This window comes from Vicia villosa, linkage group LG4 (assembly GCF_029867415.1).
Source record: "Vicia villosa cultivar HV-30 ecotype Madison, WI linkage group LG4, Vvil1.0, whole genome shotgun sequence".
NCBI lineage: Eukaryota > Viridiplantae > Streptophyta > Magnoliopsida > Fabales > Fabaceae > Vicia > Vicia villosa.
Window position 1 is genome coordinate 182,882,528 of NC_081183.1, and position 24,823 is coordinate 182,907,350.

The 24,823-nt window shown below is 32.7% G+C and overlaps 1 protein-coding gene across 1 annotated transcript; it reads right to left on the reverse strand.

Moving 5' to 3' along the window:
* Positions 1 to 6,190: 6,190 nt before the first annotated feature.
* LOC131600489 (CHD3-type chromatin-remodeling factor PICKLE-like) lies at positions 6,191 to 23,665 on the reverse strand. Its single transcript, XM_058872646.1, has 31 exons — positions 23,563 to 23,665; positions 22,090 to 22,242; positions 20,439 to 20,576; positions 20,210 to 20,364; positions 19,770 to 19,931; positions 18,971 to 19,218; positions 18,773 to 18,868; positions 18,503 to 18,639; positions 18,220 to 18,429; positions 17,846 to 17,953; positions 17,438 to 17,488; positions 17,234 to 17,333; positions 16,473 to 16,615; positions 16,243 to 16,346; positions 15,562 to 15,700; positions 15,293 to 15,462; positions 13,831 to 13,897; positions 13,636 to 13,758; positions 12,679 to 12,788; positions 12,517 to 12,598; positions 11,568 to 11,759; positions 11,159 to 11,294; positions 10,964 to 11,072; positions 10,770 to 10,844; positions 9,905 to 9,966; positions 9,731 to 9,807; positions 8,540 to 8,670; positions 7,974 to 8,343; positions 7,535 to 7,667; positions 7,236 to 7,309; positions 6,191 to 7,102 (listed from the first exon to the last, which is right to left on the reverse strand). The coding sequence occupies exons 2-31, from the start codon at positions 22,234 to 22,236 to the stop codon at positions 6,761 to 6,763; spliced, it is 4,191 nt and encodes a 1,396-aa protein (XP_058728629.1). The 5' UTR covers positions 22,237 to 22,242; positions 23,563 to 23,665; the 3' UTR covers positions 6,191 to 6,760.
* Positions 23,666 to 24,823: the final 1,158 nt, after the last annotated feature.

The following is a 24,823-nucleotide window of genomic DNA, read 5'->3' on the forward strand; positions in this document are numbered from 1 at the left end:
AGATTTGTTTGTTTTGATTTTTATTTATATTAAAGAACAAAAATATTTATGTTGAATTCCTAAATTGTTTTTGGTATGTCATCTCCCACTTTGTATGCTTGATGATTGAGATTGAATCATATATGAATTTTCTCACCGTATTGGTTATGTATACCCTTTATTTTCCTTTTGATCTGTTTTTCCCACATTCGTTTTCCTCTTTCTTTGTTGTGATTTTGTTTTGTTTGATCTAGTTTGGTTTTATTCATTTTTGTTTGAATTTGTTCGGTTAATTTGATTTGGTTCAGTTTAGAATGATTATGTTTTATTTTGTTTGATTTGTTTTGGTTTGATTTTATTCTATTAGTTTGATTTTGTTCTTCTGATTGGTTAATTTCATCTCTATTGGCTCTTCTGTTTAATTACTCATTTCCATATTTAATCAATTATTTGGTTTCATATTTCTATAGGTTATTCTGTTTAGTTGTTTCTCTATATGTGTCTTTATGTTTGGTCACTCCTCTTTGGATGCTTCTTATCTTTGGTTTGGTTTGATCCCTCTCTTTGAATGCTCCTTTTCTCTTTATTGGTTTCTTTCCCCTGCTTCTTCAGTTTCTTATCCTTCCTTTCTTTGGTTGTTGTTTCTTGCTATGAGGGTTCTTCTCATTGGTTGCTCTTTCTGTTGGTTATGCTATTAGTTGGTTTGATCTCTTATTCTCAGAGTTAATTCGCAACAAACTTTAACTTGAAAGGAATTGTTAGAGTTTAAGATTTATTTTGTTAATTATTGAGTTTTTTTGTTAGTTAAATTCTCAATGATTTATGTTAATGCATTATAAGTAAGAGGGGAAATGTTATAAAATATATAATGAGTCTTTTGTTATAGTTGGCCTAAGACTAATTTACTTTATTTATGTTTTATTATATGTTTTCTTTGTATTTCTTATTTTCATAAGTTATGTTATTTACATTATTAAAACCATAATATCCTCGTATTTTTTCTAATTTGTTATCTCTAATGTTAATCGTTATTAAGTGAGTCAAAGGCTCTGATAAACGACATAAACACAGAGGAGGCTCTATTAAAATTTCGTCCGAAAATCATACTTATACGCTTTTGAAAAATATTTTATTAAATATTTTTATAAGTGTTCCTAGAACTTTATGCAAATTTTGAAACAATAGGAATTAAATTTAGATACTCTTACTACATCCTTTAGCTCTCTTAGATACCCTGTATGCTTCCAATAAATGCTTCTCTAATTCCGTATATGTATTTTCAAAAGCATTTTTCTATATTTGCGTGAAAACGTTCCGTAAATGCATATACGGAAAACTTCTGTATGCATATCTATGGAATATTCCAAACAAAGAAAACCAAGAAATCAACATTGCAAGGGGGATAAAAACAACATTTATAGATTAAAATCGGCATTACATCGATAATTTCAACAGCAAATTAAATATTACATCTCAATAGTTCGGTGTACTCTTGCACATCTCTAAGATTTGCTCGACCGTCTTTTCACTGTCGCTACGAACTCGAGCGGATTTTTCTCTTCAAAACCGAAATACCTTTGCCACATCGCCAAAACATCCTCTCGGTCCTTGAGCTAAATGTTGTTGTAAACGGTGTTCCTTCCGTTCTCAAATGGAGGTGAACGATACTTGCAATACAACCTTCCATTTGTCATTGTAAAGTAGCCGATAGTGAAGTTCGTCAATGATAACGTCGAGCGAGGTGTACTCGTTGAGTTTGAAGGTTTGCCTGGGTGTTCTACCGTCGGAGTAGGAGACACTTGCAACATACCAGCGGACGTTATACTCAAATTGAGACATTTTTGTGTTTGTGCGAAATACAACATTAGAAACCCCAAATTTATAGAAAATCTAAGTGAATATGGACCATCCATTTTCTGCCACAGAATATTCCATAGGTATATCCACAGAAGGAACATAGATATTTTGGTTCTGTAGGTATATCTACGAAAAATACCTGTAATTTGCAAATTTTGATCCTTCCATAGATACATCTACGGAAATTTCCTTGTTAGTTTATTTAGCATAATAGAATTATAATACAGTCCAGAATTTAAAAAAGACATAAACACCAAACTAAACCTTCCATTAGAATTTATCATTGAGAAAAAATTATTATATTGCAATGCTAAAGAGTGCATACATTACACTTTGAAACTACAAAACACATCAAAAGAACTATCGCCGGCTAAATCTATTGGTGGTTCCAATTTTGACTTTTCCTTATTCGCTTCCTTCTCGATGTTGTTTAATCTTTCGAATTGCGCATCCTATCAAGAAAAAGATCCGGCCACCTCTCTGCATCTTCGAAATGATGAAGCGTTCATTCTGGTGACGTAGGTGGTATGGGGCATTCCGGTTTCAAGTAAACTTGCACAAAGTGACTCGATTATTAAATCCATCCAATACACATGATACGATCATTTGGATTTGTAGGTGGTGCGCTGCGGAGGGGAAAAATGTTTTCGAAAAACCATAACGTGTCAAGTCAATGCACACCCTATCATACGCGCATGCATTAAGTTGTCCCATTTCAAGGAATTTCATCCATTTTGACACTGGTTCGTAAGCGTCCAACCAAGGACCAAGAGCTTCGTTAAGCGCTTCAAATTTAATTTTGTCACCATACGAATCTTTATGCGTCTTCAGCTCTTGGATAAGTTGATGACGGACGAGCGTATGACTATCCTCTCCATTACCTAGCAACGCCGGGACAGCCCGATAACCGCAATTATCGTCAGCAACGTTGACATCCGCTCGATGTATTTTTGTAAAAAACTGGCATCTCATCTATTAATAGAATTTTCGATGGAATAGGCATCTCTTTGGTGATTGGAATTTTTTGGCGGAATAGGTGTCGGAGGAGTTTCCTTATGCGTGCTCCTTTATTTGAACTTGTTTGAGATTTTTGAGATTTCAGAGTCAGTGAGTCGAGAAAAAGTTTATCGACGTGTTCATAATATGAAGGAGCCCTTGTAGTTGAGTTGTCACTCGGTGTAGGCTTCAATTTCTTCGGTGCACCCTTTGTCTTAATCGGTTGAGAAGGCGGTTTCATGTCGGTTGTTTCGGGATATCCAATCTTCCGCAATTGTTCTTTGATGTGAAGTTTCATGTTGTCTTAGGCTTTCAATAACCTCTCTTGTATCGCTTCCAATTTGGAATTAATAGAGATATTCAATTTTTCGACTTCGATGCAACCATCATCATCAAAACTAAGTCTTTTCCAATGAGGGATAACTTCGTCCATTTTTATTGCCTCACCTAGTTTCATTTTTTTAGCAATAACACACATAAGTCATGGTTATGTGAGCCACAAATAACACTAAATTTCCACTTCTTGCTTGCCAACATATAACCACGAATTTTAAATGGACACTCGCATTTTCTAGTACTCGTGTCGTCTCTTTTAAACTTCCTTAGATGGGGATGGTATTTCCCGCTTCTTTCACACAACATTGTTACGAAAGCGTTTCTTCTTGTCGTATTATTATCTGATCTTCCTATTATCGCACCAAAATTAAGGTTAGTTACATTCCTACGAATCCATGTTAGCATGCTATCATGATCATCAAACTCTTGCTTGTTATTAAAGTCATCGCCGATATCGATCGTCTTTACGACTACCCCTTCACTCTTTGGTGAAACATCCACTGAATGAACTAATTCTCTTGAGATATTATCGGGGTGCACCATAACTATTTGTAAACAATAACACAAAATCACAAGACTATTGAAAAAATAGCACAAACATGTTTCGTAGATGCACATCTGAAACGTGTTCGTCTTCAACATATTTTGTTCATGTACCTAGGAAAGCAGCGTTACTTTTTATGACAGAAAATTGATACATAATATGAGCAATGCAATGAACAAAGATGATTATTTACCTGAAATTCAGTCTTCTCTTGCTTCGTTTGATTTGTTGCACTAAAAAGTTAGAATTTTGGAGTGAAAAATGATATTGATGATGTAGGATTTTTAGGTTGTGGAGAGGTGAGTGTTGAAGAAAAAATGTAACAATTGGAGAGTGATCATGCTGATTCAAAATATACCAGATACTTCCGTAAGTGCATTGCATCTACAGAACATTCTAGCGCTAAGTCATTTTGTAGATGTACCTACAGAATATTCTCTGAAGTGAATTAATTTATCATTTTCTCAAATGTTCACTAGTTTAAAATACTTCTGTATATACACATATGGAAAAATTCAACTTTTGACAACCAAAAAAAATCTTCCGGATGTGCATTTACCGAAACAAGGGACATATTTAAAATTTCGTCAAATACATAAGAGAATCAAAAGATGTAATGAGACGTTATCTAATTTTATTAAACTTGACTCAATCTATGGATGGACATAAAAGCTCATTTATTCACCTAAGTCCCTTATTTGATTTAGAGCACATAGTATCAAAGATTTTGTGCGAGCAAATATAGAGTATTTTGTAAGTCTGTTTTGATTTCTCTCTGATGACCATTGTGAAGTATTTATGTGTTCTTACTTGCACTGTGTCTCAGAAAATTATATGCGATATTCATGTTGATTATATATGTTAACTAGTCAAATATATGATCATGCATTTCATGATATATGTGAGTTGATCCGACTACACGAATGTGCGATTAACGAGAATTGATCCACCATAGTTCAGCGAAACTTTTATTAGATAGTCACTATAGCCTAAGCATGTTTAGGTTAAGCCAAATTTTTTAATTAAATGAAAAAATAATAGGCTTTTGTATAACTCTATTTAATTAAAAAGTCTAGACTACATATCATAAAAAAATCTTTTAAAATTATTTAATTCATCTATTTAAATAAGTATGAATAATTTTTATTATTATTATTTTGTTTATTATTATTATTATTATTATTTTTGTATAACTCTATTTAGTTAAAAAGTCTAGACTACATATCATAAAAAAATATTTTAGAATTATTTAATCCACCTATTTAAATAAGTATGAATAATTTTTATTATTATTGTTTTATTTATTATTATTATTATATTTATTTTATAGTTTTAATTAAAATGTAAAAATAAAATTTAATTGTCCCGAAGAACTTATAAAAATAGGTAAAAAAACATCTTATGAACCATGACATAAATTGTTTTCATAAATTCTTTTGAATAAATAATCTCACAAAATTTATGTTATTGGCTCAGATAAGTCAATATAAATAAATTTTTAATTTTGTTGGTCTTTTTTAGCTTGTTAATCTATTTAAACATTAGTTGAATTGCCTATTTGCATGTGTTCAAATGAAATACATTTAAGTAAACTAATAGATCAAACAAAACTTGAGAAAAACTAGAATCATACTTAAAAAATAAGTTTATATGATAGATTACAAGTTAGACTTGAGGCTTAACTTTTACTCTGTATTTTGTGATTCCATATTTGTGTTTGTTTTTAGATTGTTAATCTCTTATGGATTGTGCTTATTCTACATGTTCTCAAAGGTTTGAGTTGCGTGGAAAGATGTGGCAAAATAGTGATCAGATTGATGATAAAAAACAATTGAGTTCAAATATCAGTTTAGAATTTTATTATAAGTCACGACACCAGACTACAAATGCTAGAGTTAATGATCAAATTCTATTTCAACTATTTGTCAAATATGAACATCAATCTATTTTAATCTCTTGCTTATAATATCTTGATCTCTTAAAATATTTGGTTATCTTATTTGTTCATGAATTAAAATGCATTTTGTTTGTTTGAATGGAATGATCTGAAATAGTTATCATGAGAACCATCTTTATTTATCATTATTCCCCCTTGTGTTAAGTTGTTTCTTTATTGTGTGCATGCCACAGTTGTCTACCTATTATAATTTATAACCAACTCAAAGTTAGGGGCGTCAATTTTCTACCCGACTCCTTTTAAATCCTTCTTGGAGAATACTTGACATGTTTTCCCACCTACCCTCACACCAAGGAGTCACATGTGACAGATTATCAGTCCCAAATTGCTAGAAACTTGATAGGATTGTTTGGATTATAGTTATATGACATATGAGGAGGAATGCGAAGCTTTGGGATGATGTAATTATTCTCACAACACTAGTTCTCACTAGATCTAGTCAGTATATCTTTAATTGGTACCGTGAGAAGGTAGATTTTCTTGCCATAGGTATGGACCTTAATCACTTACCTCCTTTTTCCTAGATGTCGGCCTCCTCGTGGATGTTCTGTTTTCTGATGGTCATACAGGTTTTGGTATGTATTTGAAGAATAGGGAGACTTTATTTCTACTAGAAGTAGAAGTGTACAAGGGACAGGTTTGGCTAGACACGAACTCAACACTATTATTAGATCAAACCACTTATTTAGACATGAATGCGACTCTAAATTCAATGAGATAGGAGTTTAATAAGGACGGCACTATACAAAGACAATAATATGGTCACCAGACATATCACCTTAACTAAAATCATAAATTTAAAACCTAAAAGGTGCATAACTTTTATTGTTTAAAGTTTAAATATTTAAAGAACCAAACAATTGAAATAGAGAGAGTATGTATAATACTACTATTAGGTATATGCTAAAAGGTGCATAAATAAATATATGTCTATAAGGTATTGCATCTCATCATCCCGAAAAATTACCACCGCATCAGATTTCTGGTATGCCATGCCATTAAACTCGTATCATTCTCCACATTGTCTCTGGAAGACACGTCATCAGGATTCTCTTCCATCAAGCTCGAACTGCTTGCTTTGTTTTTTGAATTCAGACTCCATTACCTCTAGATTTGCTTTCATCTTGAGGGATGATGAAATTGGACTCAGGCTCCAAAACTTCAGTCTGTGATATACCATCTGGTTTGAAATCAGAATTTGCTATTGGCTCTGAAGTGGGTTGATTTTGTGGTGTTAGAATTCTGTTCACATGGTCACAACTGGTTGCAAGTTCATGGAAATTCTCCATAGCATTGACTTCTGTCTGCTCTCTGGACTGTGATGCTTGAACTAAATCCACAGTATTTCTCTCCATAGCATTGACTTCTGTCTGCTCTCTGGACTGTGATGCTTGAACTAAATCCACAGTATTTCTCTCCACAGCATCGCACATCTGCCAATACAGCAGAAAAGATAATTGATAAAGATACTCAGGATACAACTGTTTTCTACCATTTGTTGTATCATGCAGAGATCTTGTATACAGAAAGAACAGTTGAAGAGTGGCAATAAAAACACATTATTACCTCATTGTAAAGATAACATAATGTCAACCGATTTGGATTATTATCACAAACAGAAGCACAGATTTCTTCAAAAGCTGCACAAGAAAAGGAAGAACGGCAATCAAATCTTTGATTTTGGTATGCAGATAGCAATGGAAAAATTAAAAATGTGACAAATGGTCTTCATAGAAAGTAAAAAGAACCAAAGCACAAAATGGCATACAGTAAACATATTTATACATTATTATCAGATGCAAAATAGGCAATTGATATGGTCTGACTATGAGACAAAGCTGTCAATGGATAGGTATCATTCATACTTATTGGTTCTAATTGAGGCAGTTGATCAACCGTTTCGGTGTGAGTCTCCCCTAATATGTGCCTTCCTACATTTGTAGCCGTAGGGTCATTTTTTAGTTCATTATTGGTCCCTTCCCTTGCTTTCATATCATCCTGCACACAAAGATCACTGGTTAGTTAATCCACATTCAAGTCAACTAAATATCTTCAGAGACCAATCATGTTATGTGTAGTAACTACATGATCTACCCTAAGTGTAAAATAAACCTTGTCATTTAAACATAAGCATACATAGCTACGATTAAGGTTGGAATCTAAGATGATAAATGAGTGAAATAATTAGAAACAAAACAAACATATAATTCAACAAAATATCAAACTCAAATCATGTGCATACCAAAGAGAAATAAACAAAGTGTTAAAAAGATTTTGCTTGCCATGAAGCATTTATGTACTTACATTGTATTCTTTTTGGTACTCAAAATTGATACACTTTTCTAAGAGAAGAAACCTCTTTTTTACAAACTCAGCGTGTTTTCTTTGCATCTCTCTAAATTGACATAACGTAGAGGACTCTTGATGTAAGTTTTCTTGGTTCCCAGCATCACAAGAACCATGTGCCCCATTAACTGCCATGACGCTGCTGCTATTCTGCCTATACTGATTGCTGGAGGATTCCGCATTTGTCATATTTGCACCATTTGGTATATGAGAGCCACCTTGTCCTACTGGTACATTTATGAATGGAATATTCAACTCCTGACAGATGACCATCAGAATATTCAGATCCATATCATCAACAATAGCTGGCCACTTTCCATACCCATGCCTTAATAGAAAAGAACTATGTTAGAGGATTAGATTAAATAAAAATAGCCTGCAAAGATTATAATAATGCAAAAACATTCAAAACCTTTTTTTATTAAATGAAATAAATTGAGGGTAACACACACAGAGATTTTGAAAAGATACAATGCATTTGCCTATGGCTGTGATGGTAGATAATTAGCTATGAAAAGACATACTTCAAAATTGAATGCAGTAAGACTAAATCATGCTCCTCCTTCCACGTCTTTGTAACTTTCAAGCCTATATTGCGTGACAAGATGTCATCTGAAAAAAGTGGAGCACCAGGATTTTCTGATGCAAACTTCACCTGTCATTCCATATTTGAAGATGAAGAAAACATATTTGTCAACTAGAGGAAGTAATAACAGTAAAGATAATGTAAATATGGTAAATAGAGTGGCAACAATTTTTAACAGTTTAATAATTCAAATGATCAATTGGAAAAGGTTTTCACAACAGGAAAACCATGCAATGATATAGAAGTAATATAAGTTTAAATGGATTTATTTTCACATGTTATTGCTCAACAGTTGATGACCAATCAAAATATGCAAATATTGTTAACTTTGTTCCACCTTTCAGCAGTTTAAGTAGAGAATCAGTATCTTTCATAGTTATACTAATGGATTTATAGTCTTTAGGGATAACATAAATTAACGTAGCCCCCTGTCCCTAACTAACTTCAAACCCCCGCAGCTATTTTTCAGGAATCAAAACCACAAATAAATCACCTGAACAAAGCTGGCATGCACAACAGTGAAAGGGAACATAGTTTAATAGAGTTGAGTACATACAGATACTATCACAGATGTGTTCTGCATTAATGTTTATACTAAAGAACAGGTTAATGAAAAAAACTAAAGAACATATGCTAATGAAATATACCTTGAGCAAGAAAATTTATGGGAACATTTCAAGGAAGGAATTCAAGGTTAAAGAGTTTCTAAATTTGAAATAATTAGACACACAAGCAGTCAAGTCTGTTTGAACTTTGAACACACACTTGTTCTTTCTCTTACACACTAGATCAAGGGGAAAAAAAAGAGAGAAATCAGGCTGATGGAACAAAGCCACGCATTTATACAAGTTGCTAATACATAGTTTAGCACTTACTAATCTCTTGCAACTGAATTAACTGCTTTACAACAGCTTCACCAACCTCTAACTGTCATAACTAACATAATAGAAAATTCCGAAATGATAACTATTACAGTTACTTGTTGCACAGGCTAACTAGGAATGGCTAATTTGAATTAACACAACTCTCAACAAAATCAAGTGTGAGAGGCAGCAAGAAAGCATAATGACACAATACTATCCAAAAAAAAAAACAACTTATAGACAGTGCATTTATTTCAAGAACTTACTTTTTCCTTTATCAATAGCAGAACCGCAATTCTAACAAGTACATCTTGTATTCGTAATCCTTCTTTTGGAACACCATCTATAGACACGTTCAACAGAGAGGGAAAAGAAGTTAATAGAAAATATAGGAGAGATGATGCTTGAGAGAAATATCACAGGAATAAGGGATCTATCACCTGAGAATGTAGGTGAATCATTTATCTCTTCAGCAATATGAGACAAGAAAAGGGTTCCATACCTGTTCAAAATATATAGATCAAACTTGCTCGGAAATAATGACTAAACATACAATATTTAATAAACCTTGTGGTGGGTAAAATTATAACATACTGTACTGTGCAACTAATTATGCATCTACCCATATAAGTGGATCTCACCATTCCCCAAGACTATTTAATATTGCATCATATTTGGAATAAACTATCAAAGTTATAAGATTAAATGTTCTCGTCACTCTTGGTGTTTTTTTCTTCTTTATATATATATATATATATATATATATATATATATATATATATATATATATATATATATATATATATATATATATATATATATATATATATATATATATATATATATATAGAACCAGAAGGTATGAAGTTTTCAGAACTGGACATTTGTGGGTGGCCCAATAGATCAAAGGCGGTGATAAAATCTAAAAATGAGTTTGGACCTAACTGAATTTCAAAAGCTAGCTCATACGGTGAGGGTAGCCAGCCACTTATAAACCATATCACTATCCAGCGTAGAACTCTCAACAGCGACCAATAATATCATAATTTCCTGAATGACCACATGTACAACTATACAGACAGACAAGTATATTCAAGATCAATCTAATTAAATCCATAAGTATATTTTTATCAGTATCCATATTGCTACTGTTTCTCTTTTTTCTACCCAAACCTTAATGTCGTCTAATCCCCCCTCCCCTACCAAAAAACTAAGCTAATATGAAAAGCTACATACAAGTTCTGGCATAAATCAGCAAAGAAAAATTAGAATAGGTGACATTTTAATGGAAAGTCAGATTACTACTCTTTGATTTCTTCATAAGTCTTCTGCTTTATGTGGGAAATAAACTCCTTCCAATCAAAATCACCAACCCCAAACCTGTTATTGACTAACTAAATGAGATAAACTGCAAATATTTCCATGAAAAAACCCTTCTTTAATACATAAGGGTTAGGGAAAGACTAGACATACTCATAAACCAGCAACTAGAATGTAACCTCATTAAAATTTGAAGGAAAGCAGCCCTCTGACTTTGACTAAAACCAAGTACTCTTAGTGATTTTCCTTCGCCTTCCATTAAAGGAAGTGGGTCCAAGTTCTCTGCAGCTAGTATATAAATTAACATCACAGTCAAAGACAGATAATGAAGTTCATAATCACCAAAGAAATAATAAGTAAATATTGATATATACTACGAGCTTTCTTTTTGGAAGGTCTTTTAGCAGTAGTAGTTCCTGTTGAATTTGAATCGCCATCAGTAAGATCCACTTCATAATTGTCATCCTCACCGTCAGAGCTTACATCTTCTAGACGAGAAAAATTTTCGCCCTTAAAAGAAACCATCTGGAAAGTCAGTGAATCATATATATAACCTCAACAAAAACACAATCACTAGGAGAGAAAAAAAGTATGAATTTGCACAAACTCATCACTCAACAGCAAGGAAAAATAAATAGGATCCAGTGGTCATAACAATGAAACCAACAATAGAGAAAAAACGACAAAATGTAATTGGAAGCACAAACTCGTAGTAGACCAGGACCAAAACAGTTTCCGTTGTAGATTAATACAACTTATACACATCAACACTAAGTGACATACCAGAAATTTTGTGCGGTTTCGCTTCCCTTTGCCCAAGACATTAAGCTCTTCAACTTTTTGCTCTTGATACTTGTCTTTTAGCAATTCCTCCCAGTAATTTTTTCCTTCTGAGCCGCTGACAGAAAATTTACCCTCTATTTCACTTTTTTCTTCTGCAGCCTCAGCTTCATCAATATATTCAAAATTTGCCACCTAGAACATATTATCTATCAGGTAAATGAAAAGAACATAACCTAAAAGAAAGAGTACAAAATGATTTCATGCAATTACATTTCTTATAAAGGAAACAATTGGTGTTGAATTAAGATTATCGGACTTGAGTTTCAGACTAGGGCACAAAGTATCTGTGATTTACTTTGATTTTAGAAGATTTAAAGATAAAATGGAAAGGAAATATGAAGCTATACTGTGAAAGTATATAAACAAACAGCGTAACACATAATCCAATTCAGCATGATTGAACTAAGCACGTCAAGGGGGACACAGACATTTCATAAAGAAGAAGCGGGATAATTACTTTATTTGTATTCCATATGTGCGAAATAGGACAGCTTGTAGATATTCTCACTAAAGGATTGGTTGAATAGCCCAATATTGGAAATAAAAGTATCCAAACCCGGGAAGTTAGAGTACTTATTCACCAACATCAGGGGTTGTATGGAAAATCTGAGTTCTTGGAATGCATTAAAATGGAGTTGCAGTTTAGTTTACAGTAGCTTGTAATTAGTGTAAATTCCCTAAATCTGTTTAGTATAGTTTTTTTAAGCAAAAAGTTGAAGTGAAGCAAAAGATGAAGGCATGGACATCCCAACTAAATTGGCACCCAGACACCCATACCCAAACTACTCAGCTCTAACTAAATATTCCCCCCAAAAAAAAATAATAGATGACCAAAAATAAGTCAAGGTAGAAGCACAAAAATGTATATAATAGATCATATAGCGTCAACCTTAAAGGCTTTCAAAAACCCATCCTCGTCAGTCTCATCCAAAGTGGCCTCTTCATCTCCAACTTGATCGCGATTCAACAATCTATTATAACGAAATGTATGTTAAAGGAAATTATCAAGCATAATCATATGTTATACTCAAGGTATGACGGTCTACATTACCTGTCTATAGCAGCATCGTCGTAATGAATTTGACGAGATTTTCCTACCGCATCATTCTCATCAGCAAACAACTCCTTTGACCCATACCGTATGATATCATCCAACTCTTCCTATGCATGATAATAGTAAGAAGTTACCATTAAATATTAAAAAGTACCATGACTATGAGACAGTTTGGATAAACTATTGAACAAACATATAGGAAAAGAAAAGTTGAAAATAATATTGAAAAAACCATGAGTATTTCTACTACTTGTTTACCATGTAAGTTGAAATGAGCTTTAGCACCTTAACTTTTTTAGGTGATTCATAGTGATGTGTGGGTATGTCTCCCATAGTTTCTCATGATCACTAAAAGTATTGTCACTTTTGTTGATGATTACCAACATTTTACTTGGATATATTTTCTTCGATCTAAATGTAGAGTGTTCTCCGTGTTTGAGAAATTTCTGATATATGTTGAAACTCAGTTTTAAGGATGTGTTACAAAAACTCTTTGATTCAGGTGTTGAGCTTATGTCTCATAAGTTTCAAAAGTACCTACTATAAACAGGCATTGCTTCTCAATTTTCTGTTACTTGACCTTGATGGTTTTTTATTCTCTAGTGAACTTACGAGACTTACAACAATGTCTTTAAAGTTTATGAATTATATTATTTTTAATTTATTTTTCTTGATGTACATTATTATTTGTTTTATTGCATTCAGCAGTTCTTTTGGTATTACTTTGAGTACAGATATTATATTCTAATTACTGCTGTCAAGCTTCTACAATAGGTTGCAATGTCGTCCACCACAGTATTGCGGCATATTTTTGGTTTGCAGCCATGATCATTCATCCAACATTGTAAACACTAAACAACCAGTAAACAGTTTGGAAATGTGACAGAAGACTGTTATCATCAATTTGGAGAACAAAAAACTTCAATTTTTCAACAACAGAAATAAATTTATTACCTGTTTAAAGTTTTGAGTCTTTATGCTCCCAACAACTAAGTGTTCTAACACCATTTTCTTCTTTGTCATTTCCATCATTCTTTCTTCAATTGTTCCTCGGGTTATAAGCCTATAAATCAACACCTAAAACACAAAAACTTCTGTGATATTCCCACTAAACAAAGACCACTATGTAATTATGAAAAAAGCTCCAACCTTGTTAGTTTGTCCAAGTCGATGAGCTCTGGCCATAGCCTGTAGATCGGCGTGAGGATTCCAATCACTGTAGAATAACAGTTTGCTCAGCAAATGATAGTGAAAAAATGAACCTAATTAGACAATACTTTAAATTTATGAAAATTAAACTTTCAGCAAGGTAGCATTGTCGCCATTAAAAAACGAACTATATTGAGAGTTCCCACAACTTGCTATATGAATGCAAGTATACTTCATATTGTTGTATTTGTAAATATCCATCATAAAGAAACAAGCTAAGAGAACGACTTGACATGTTAAGCACCATATATGTATGTTCCTAATGTTCAGTGAGTAACATAGGGCAATAGCTTAAAAAGGCATAGAAAAGGTAGTTTAACAGTTCACATGTCAAATTTATACCATTAATGCCATTAAAAGATTACAATACTTGACCAAAAAAACAGACAATAGTAAATACTAGCAGAAATAACACGGAAACTGCTACAAAAATGGTAAAAGGATAACTAATGACTGGCCAATTACTATGATCAAACTAGCTTGTTTTCATTAAGAAATTGCAAATGTATAGGGAAAGCAGTTATCATTATGAAAGCTAAAAATACCAATTAAAGGTGCTTGACATCAGACATAATAAACTTTTGGCTCTAGATTTTCACTACAAAAAAAAAAGGCAGTGAGCTTTTTTATGGCCAATAGCATTACTACTTAGAATTTGGGTTGAGCCTAACTCAACCTTATTACACAAATGGCTTGTAAGGTGATGGCTACCCAAGCTTTATAAACACTACACAAAATATCTCTAGGCCATGTGAGACTAAACTCACCCCTTCACACCCAACAAAATGAAGGTGTTGGGGTGTGGAAATGAAGGTGAGGCTGGTCCAAATTACTTAGAGGCCTAAAGCAATTTGTATAGTGAGACCTTTTAAAACTTTGGAAAAAAAAAACCAAATTTTGTTGTAGCTAAGAGATGAACCATAACCATATAAATATGAGGCATTCTCTTTCGCCAATTAAACTAAAGAATCTATTAGAAATATGGCATATTAAATATGGGTCATGCTAACATGTTAGGGCACATGTTAAGAGCTAAATGTAGAAAAAATTTCTAAGAAATTGTGCATTGTTTTCATAAAAAGTTCATAATTAATGTGTTTATTACATTTTCCAATACTAATTTACTATATTTAGGTTTCTTAATATGTGCCTTTGGGGCACATGTTAGCTTTATCCATTAAATATTTATAACTAAATTTTACTTTATTGGGATTCGACCCAAATATTTTAGACCTAAAGCTGTTGTTTGGCCCTTGGACCGGCCCCAAATGAAGGCCAAATGCCTCAAATGAAGGCAACCCAAATGCCCCAAATGGACCGCAATGAAAGCGGAATTTCCAACTTTAATTTGATTGAAATATTATTTAAAATTGAAATGAGTCCTTTAATAAGTAAAAAGTACCTGTCGTATATAATAACTGTGTCAGCCGTTGCAAGGTTTATTCCCACTCCCCCAGCTCTAGTAGAAAGAAGGAAACAAAATCTTGAAGAATTTTTAGCATTAAATCGATCTATCCTTACTTGTCTTTCAGCTCCACCAACCTTGCCATCTATCCTTTCATACTGCCATTGCTGGTATGTTTAAAAAAAGGAAAAGTAATTCAATAAAATGCATAAAAAAATCAACTGTGCAGAAACTGTCAGTAACGTAGAATATTGTGATATGAATACCTTGTAAGCACAATATTCTTCAAGCTTGTCCAGCATGCTCTGAAATTGGGAATATATTAAGACTCTGTGCCCTTGCTCTTTAAGCTTCACCATCAGCTTGTCTAACAATTGCAACTTCCCTGATGATTCCAGCAGTTGTCTGTAACAGAGAAAAATGAAAGTAAACTAACTATATGTTATAAAAAGTATTTAAAAAATGAAAAATCATGGTATTACTATACTAACAATAAAAAGTCGTTGGTGTCTTAAATTTACAAACAAGAGAGGTGTGAAAAAGATTGGTTGGTTTCTAGAAACAAGAGAGACGAAGTGAGAACTCTAAAATATCCCATCCTAATTATTAGCTTTTAAGAGTATTTATGGGGGTGGCGCTATCATATCGCAATACCTACTATTTTCGATGCGACGGAGGCATTGTAGCGGCCAAGGACCATGCCACTATCGATAGCTTTTGGTAACCCTGATTCAAATTGATAAAACAATTCCTTTAAACATAAGATTTCTTGTTTTGGCGCCATAAACATAGGAGTAATTAATACTTCCTCTTAGTTAAGAAAGTTAGCAAATTTCATTTATAAATGAAAAGAGAAACAAGATTTAGCACCAAATAAGCTGAGCAACCAGTATTTCTAATAGACAACAGCCATTATGGCATTTAAAAATAATAATATCGAAACTTACTTGTATTTTTCTTTTTCATCGTTCAGAACTGGTTCAACTCCTTCCAACATGAATGGATGACAACATAGTTTACGTAGTTCCATGACAACATTGTTAAGAGAAATCTGGTTCAAAAAAACACATGAAACACTTACTTAAGATACTGTTGACACACTTTGCTTCCTTCTTTATGAAGCTACGGTTAAGAATAGAACACAAAAAGGTTCAGTTTGCTAAAGCGTGAATCTTACTTGTGCTCCACCACGGCGAGTTAATATCTCATAATTACGAGTCAAAATTGCCTTATAATATTCTCTCTGTTTGCTGCTCAATTCAACACGTATAATAAGCTCCTTTTTAGGAGGTAGTTCAGTCAGGACATCTTTCTTCACTCCTGCATGGGTTAACATTTGATTCCACATTTCAGATAATCCTATTTGTCATAAGCTATTTAGTATGTCAAACCCTTGTTGAATACTAAAGTTACGCAAACTAAGTCTAACTTTCTGAATCTATAGTAACTCGTGCACTTCAATTCAAAAAGGGAAACCAGACTACATCAGTAGCCAGTAGCCCTTTTTTTCTTTTAGAAAAGTTTCTTTTTAGGAAAGTCGAGATCTTAGAATCTTCTTGGACCAGTTCTAATCCAACATAGATCATTCCAATAACTATCACTCATTATTTTTATTAAGTTAATATATCAGTATAAAATGAAAACAAGACCAACAACTTCATCCTGCATCAATCATTATTTCAGAGTGGTCACGAAGACTGAATTTCTAAGAGAACGAGATTATTTGACAGTGCACAAATTGAAAACAGAAGAAGCACAAAGATAATGTAGGAAACATCGACCGTGTGAGGAGTACAAAAGAAGGCAACGCAAAAATAGTATAAGAAACCCCAACCAACAAGCCAGTGCTTTTATAACAAATCATGAGCATAAACAGAAACGCTGACAAGAAAATCAGAAAAAAAAAATATTTAACTTATTAAAGAAATAGATGCATACTTCGCAGGAGATGTGGGGCCAACATTTTATGAAGCCTTGAAATCTGTTGCTCTTGATTGATATCCTTAAACTCTTCTTGGAACTCCACTAAACTTCCAAACTACCAGAAGGAAATAGAAAGTCCATTAGAGACATTTGACTTTTATGGGGTATATTAGATAACATAATAATCATACTTTTTCATAATATATGTCCCGTACTAACCTTCCCAGCATCAAGGAAATGCATAAGCATAAACAGTTCATCCAGATTATTCTGAAATGCATCAGACATGTTGTCAAGTAGGGTTCAATCTTCGAACATAAAACTCAATGCATGCACCATTATGTAAAAAATCAATAATATGCACTAGAAGGAGTAATGTCTACAAGACAGAGTAGAGTGTTGTCAAATAGCGGCGCTATTGTGCTATAGCATAGTGAAATAGGAACAGCCACTATTGTGCTAGAGTATAGTAAAATAGGAACAGGCTGATATTGTTCCACAATACGCCATCTAGAACTAAGTATAGCCAAATAGCAACTCTGTTCTTGTTGATCAATGCTATAAAAAGTCAAGACATAAACATACAGTAAATTTGATATGGCACAATGGCATAAATTTTAAATAAACCTGAAGAGGAGTTCCTGTCAAAAGCACGCGATGTCTGCTAGAGTATTGATTTAATGAAGAAAACAATTTAGAATCCTTGTTTTTGAGACGGTGGCCTTCATCGACTATCTGCATGCATCATGTATATACAGATGTTAAGTTATTAGCATCCAAGAATAATGCACTGAAGCACAAACGAGATGTAATTAGATGGTAACCATAGAGGCAACTGGAAAACTAAAGGTATGTTTGGTTCATGGTTTTTTTTTCATTTACTGTTTTCACAAATTGTTAAAGTATAAAACTGTAATCTTAAGAAACATAAAACATTTCCACAGACCAAATACCCCCTAATTTTACTGGTTCTAGCACTAGAATGGTGAGTAGAATTTTACCATGCACTCCCACTTAATAGGTCTTAACCATGTTGTGTCCAAGTTTATCATCTCATATGATGTCAAAAGGACATCAAACTTAATGCTTTCCAACTTTGTTGTAGTAGCTATTTTTTTAGATTTAACTTTTTTGTTCTTTTTATTCTTCGAAAAGTAAAATTCATATTCTCTGATAATGCCACGAGCTTGAGAAGATCCACAATACATAACCTACAGAAATTAACAAATATTAAAAGCCTAAATATACTAATAAAATTGAAACTAAGAAATTGAGTATACATACAACATTCATTTGAGGTGCCCAAGTTGCAAATTCCCGCTCCCAATTTCGTAGTGTAGAAAGTGGAGCAACCACCAAATGTGGAGAAACATTTTCTTTGAAAAGAGATGCTAAGAAAGCGATACTTTGTATGGTTTTTCCTGAAGATGAAAAAGCAAGCCATCAAAATTATGCTTCAGCTAGAAACTCCAAATTAGGAATAATAGTAAGGAAAAGCGATATTAGGGGGAGGGAATAAATAGATTGAGCACAAGAACAATTGAAACTAAGTACCAAGTCCCATTTCATCAGCAAGTATAACATGGGTTTCATTGGCCCAAGAGAATCGTAGAAAGTTCAATCCTTCAAGTTGATATGGGTGTAGTGCACCTTCATTTGCATAAATATATGAAATCAGGATCATTCAAATCTAATAAAGGAAAGACAAAAGGTGTGCTTTTGCCAAAATAATAGATCAGTCAAAACACCCACCCCCTGAAAGAAACTCTGGGTTTTGTTCATACTGTTGAAATTCTTTCTGCTGCATTATCAATTCAGAATCACCATTAACCCTGCCTTTTTGCTTGCTATAAGAAATTTTCCTAGTCCTAGACTGAAACATATTGAATCTCTCTATTTCTGCTTGAAACAAAGAGATATCTGACTCAAGCTCCCAATGGCATTCATCATAAGGAAGCTCTTTCCACTTCACAAGATATTCCTTCTCATTATCATTTCCCCTGTGCCATTTAAACAATATTCTATGAATTGAGTATTTGACAACACTTTCATAGAAAAGATGGAATAAAATTATCCCAAAATAGTTCTAAATGATTAAGCAACATATTTAAGTGGCAAAATTCTCTCACAACTTAAAAACGAAAAATAATTATAAAATCAGTTCAGAGGGGAGGAAAATTCCCTCATCAACTTATAAGGAGAAGACTAGAGGAAAATTGTGATGATCGAATAATGAAACAGACTCCATTTTCCTGAAAATCACAGCAACGACTTATAAAATTGTCTAAACCTGCCATCCCCAGCACTTGTTTCTGGCAATCAGCAACCATCTCACTTTGTAGGTCAATGATTAGTGATCCTAAATTCAAGAATTATAGTTTGAACTTAACTTAACAACCACTTTTCTACCAAAATTCCTGTGAACATTCTGGGACAAATGAATTTCAAACTCAATCAAAAGTTCAAAAACATGTACAGTGACCATGAACGTAATCATCTTGTGTTATTTTTCACATAAGAAAAAAGAGGGGGAAATTGCTAAAAGCTGAACCTGCATGCAAGTATTCGATCAACAGTAGTCCATTCAGGTCGAATGGCAACAAAGTCTTCATCCAATTGTCTGACTTCTGCCTGTTGACAATGAAAGTTGTTTACTTTGGTCTTTAATCGAGAATAATTCTTGAAAGCTTTCATAAACTCTTCCTCTGGCACCCTAAAGAGAAAATTTATGTAGCTGATAAATGGACAATACCCGTAGGCCGCAATGATAAAAAGATACGGAGCAAATAAATACGTAAAAAGCTGGGAAATTGTATTGATACAGTAATAGATAGTGAAAATTGAACCCAATACTCAAAACTGAAAATTATAGTGATACAGTAAAAGATAGAAGGAGGCTAGGAAATGGAAATTTATAGAAATTATAATATTCACAAGGAACCATTGTAAGCTGAAAATAACAAAACAGTCTATGTGTTTCAGTAAATTTACCATCTGCAGTGCAAATACGATAGTCCCTTCCACTTGACAAGATATTGTTTGACCAAGCTTTGTTTTGATTCCAAGTTTTCAGCATCACTTTTGCCAGCTACAGCAGGACGCATATTACAATCTAATATCTTATCAATACTATTAAGTGGGTTAACCTGCACACACAGAGAATGCAAGTATTATACAGATATTACCTAAGAAGAAAATTTGTTAAAAGTATTAGACTTACACATTCAGGGCACATCCAGTTGTCCAGATGGGAGCTTTTTAGTGGAAAGAGTAAACACCTATGATGGAAAGAATAAGTGCATGTTTCACAGCTCAGAAGATTTTCGCTCTCTCCGCAAGCTTGACAGGAATGCTCTTTCTATTTGGAAACGACAGACACATTAAAACAAGAAGTCGGAGAGAAAAGAGGTGACAACTTTACTTGTCTAAAGCTATAACATCAAACAAGTGAATGTGATAACCACAGCCTGATGGCCAAAATTCATGAATGAATAAAAAATAGTAACTAACTTCAAATGTGATTAATGGAAATGGGTATATAACAAAATGCTTCCATCGTTTTCTGTTGGATGAAATAAAAGTAAATAAAGAACTACCAAAGAAGAGAATGATACAGTAACCTTATTAGAAAAGTAAAAAATGCAAAAATCAGAACCAAGAAAAACACATCAAGCAAGCAAGGAGTGACAATCCCAGAGCTACTCCAATAAGGAACTTAATCACATCTTTAATTCATTTTATTAGAATTTGAAAAGGTTTGAAAACAATAATTGCCATTACGTTGCATGCTTTTAGCAAATAATATAGTCCTAGTTGAAGAGACAGGTTAGAGTAGTCCAGACAAGTGTGGGACGCAGGAGAATATCCTTTAAATAGAAGTAAAACTTAGTATATGGTATATAAGTTTGGCAAAAGACTCACTAATTCTAGCAAAAGATGCACTAAGGGAATGTTTGGTAACCCAGTGGGTCACCACTGCCGCGCGTCTAAGGTCTTTTTCACCGTGAATTTGAGAAGCTATTAAGTTTAGCTTCACACTCAACACGGATTTTTTCCGTGTTTTCTTTGATCACGAAACACGCGTGATTCATGCTTAGAGATAAAAATTGGAGAAGATACCACGCCACAAATACCAAAATTTAAGTATCTTGGATCCAACATACAAATGCCATAAAAATTGGAGAAGATCCCACGAGTTCATCATTCAAAATGATAGTGAATAGTGAGGATCAGAACCATAGGGTTCAAGCAAGGAGACTGAAATGAAGGCATGCTTTCTGGTGTAATTGGCGATATAAAGTACACTCAAGTTTAAGAAAAAAAATTAGATAACTAGGTGACATATGATGTTGTATGGGACTGAACAATTTTGGTATTCATCACAAATAGCAAAACCTTAGCACAACATATATCAAGTAGTTGAACAGATAAAAATGAGGCTGCAAGAACTTAGAATAACATAAACATACAGAAAGAAGAAGGAAGTCACTGTATTATTTCTCAGATAGGTCTGAATCTATGCCATAGATATCTAGTAAGCATTAGCAATTACAGATTCCATACCAAGTTAAACAGTACTAGGATCTAAACAACAAGTTTAAGCAGAAAATTCTCCCACAACACTTCTCGCCAATTAATATTATGTCAAAGAATTGCCTGCCTCTTTAATTTCATCAAGAGCATGCCAAGTTTGACTGAAAATTCAGATACGTATTTTTTGCATTACAGCAATAAAAGCATTAACTATCAAAGCAGTGCACTTAACACCATACTACCAAAAATGTAAACAAAATTTAGGGAAAGTGAGAACAGCACAAGATAAAATGGATTTCACAGAAATGGTAAAAGCAAAAAGGGAGGAAGTAACTTACTGCATCGCTTCTAACAATCCTCTCAAACTTCTCCTGAGTTTTCTGACTTTTGCTGGGCATTAAGTCATCATCCTCATCTGACAAGTCTATAGTATAAAACTGCGTGCGATCAGATTTTACTCGAAGCCTCTCAACCAAGCTACTCATGTTCTTCTGAAAGGATACACATTTTCAAATAAGCAAGTTGAAAGAACACTAATCTATCAACCAAATCCCCCACCCTAAGTAAAACCATGATTTCTCCGAGGAAACGAAATTTGTAACTGACTAGGGTATTAGAGTAACATGTTAACTATGATATAAACTGATATCTGAAAGAGAGGGATTAAAATCAGAGACACCATTCCTGAAGTAAATAAATAAAATATCCAGTAATATATTTTTCACCAAAAGAACATTTTAAATACTCAAATCAACAAACAACAAGAAGATAAGCATAAGTACGTGCATTTAAATGAAAACATATATATCAAACACATGCACGAGATAAATGCACAGTCAGATATGTGTGCTTTTGACAAAATGAAATTCATTTTGATTTCAAATCAACCCTAGGAAAGAATCTTAAAACAAAATAGCTCATGCTAATAAGTAACCAAACTGCAGCCATACCATTTACAAGCATAAAAAGGCAAAACAACAGCAGCAAAACACTATTAAATAGGAAATCTAAGTTGGTTAAAATATAAATCTTGTAGTAAAGCTTTGCTGTAATAATCATGCTTAAGTTTGAATGCAAGGTGGTAAAAAATCAATCTTTCACTTTCAACATTTAGTCATAATTGAATAATCACCTTAAAATTTTGTCTCAATTACCCTAAACCCTAAGTCCAAAGGTAATAGATCTGATCTTAATTTAACCCATAGAGTATCATGTCTAAAAATTGACTTGATAAAAAGTTAGGGTTGGGTTAAGGCCGGGACAAGTGTAACCCATCGCAACCTCTCACTTGCCCACCCCTATTATAAACTCGCGATGACTTTTCTTAAGTTACAAATCAAATTCTCATCATAATTGACAATCACCACAAATTTCAAAAGCTAATCCAAACTGAGTATAGCATCATTTCATTTTCACATTTAACTTGGTTATACATTCTTTATTTCCGGAAGCAAAATGAAACATTTCAAACGAACCGAACTACATATACAATATTCTCACAAACAAAAATAAAAACAACTTCATCCAAAATTCAACATACAAACAATCCAAGCTGGTTCCTTGATTCTTGCCTCGCAAGCAATGTACATGCACATCAGAACTCCAACCTCCTATTCCACAAAATCAAACAGCAATAAACCCTAAACAATAACCAAATTCCATACACCCTTTCTTCATATCAATTTTCATAAACTAACGAGAATTCATAAACAAAACAAATTCAACAACAGCTTCGATTTTCAGAGCTCCAGTTATCATAAAAAATAAAATCGAAATTTGAGTGAAACGCAACGTAACGTAATGTAGCATACCTCAGAGAGCAAGAGTGCTCTACGCGGGAAGTTCAGAATCCCGCCGCGAAACGGTTAGAAAGTTGCTACAAACACTGTAAGAGAGAAAAAGAGAAGAAGAAATGGTGAAAGCCCAAGTCACACTTTTTTCGTGTCTTTATATACACGAAGATATATAAAAGAAAATTCTATTTTTTTTTAATAAAAGTATAAAAATTTTGACTACAATAAATCAAAAGATACTTTATTATTAAATTTTAATATTATAATTAAAAGATTAATTATTATGCACTGTCAGTGTAAAATTTTTTACACAGTCAGTGCATCACAATCATTCGTAAATATTATTTTATAAATAATTAAAATTAAAATTAAATTTTAATAAACATTTAACGGTCACGATTCACTGTCGGTGTAAAAATGTTTTACACTGTCTGTGAATTGCATACCAATTAAATTCTATAATTAATTATGAATTTAATTGGAATACACTGACGGTGTAACGAAGTTTTACACCGTCAGTAAATCACAACCGTTAATCTATTAGAAGTGTTTGACTTTTATTTTTATTTTTATAAAAATAATATAATTGAGTGGTTGTAATGCATTGATAGTGTAAAAAGTTTTACACTGACAGTGCATAGCAATTAAACTCATTAATTATATATAGGTCAGGAGAGAATTCAAAAAATGGCTTTTTTTAAAATATTTTAAATAGATTTAATAGAAAAGACATTTAAAAAAAAAAAAAAATTCTAAGGATTTAATGAATATGCATTGATTGTGTAAAATAATTTTACATTATTATCCAATAAAAAACCCATCGATTTGTCATGTCTTAAATTTTTTTAAAATAAAAAAATAATTTAACTGAATACATAATTGTGATTGATTGACAGTATAAATTAATGCATTACTCTTTTTCTCTTTTTCTAATTTAAAATTATTTTTATCATAAATTTTCAAATTTTTCTAGATAAAAAATAAATATAATTATGTATATGGTAGGTAAGAATATTTATTAAATCTTATGAATATAATTTATTTTGAAATAATTATAATAATATTTAATATGTTTAAAAAAAAGGCTATATTATGTGAATTTAGTCATTAGATTACTTAGATCTGATCACAAATTAATTATTTAACTTTTTTAGGTGATTTTAAAAAATATTTTACTTTTTATTATGTTTTTTTTTAAGAAAATAATTTATATAGTTGTAAGAAGAAGAATGTATGCAAGAAGAATGAAAACTAGCATTTATTTATATGAGCTTAATTA

Excerpts from the sequence above, each read along its gene's own strand:
- LOC131600489 (XM_058872646.1), bottom strand. The coding sequence starts at position 22,236 with ATGAGTAGCTTGGTTGAGAGGCTTCGAGTAAAATCTGATCGCACGCAG. Across the intron at positions 19,219-19,769 it reads GATCGAATACTTGCATGCAG|GGGAAATGATAATGAGAAGG; the intron begins GTTCAGCTTTTA and ends TAAATGGCACAG. Across the intron at positions 13,898-15,292 it reads ACAGTTATTATATACGACAG|TGATTGGAATCCTCACGCCG; the intron begins GTACTTTTTACT and ends GTTATTCTACAG.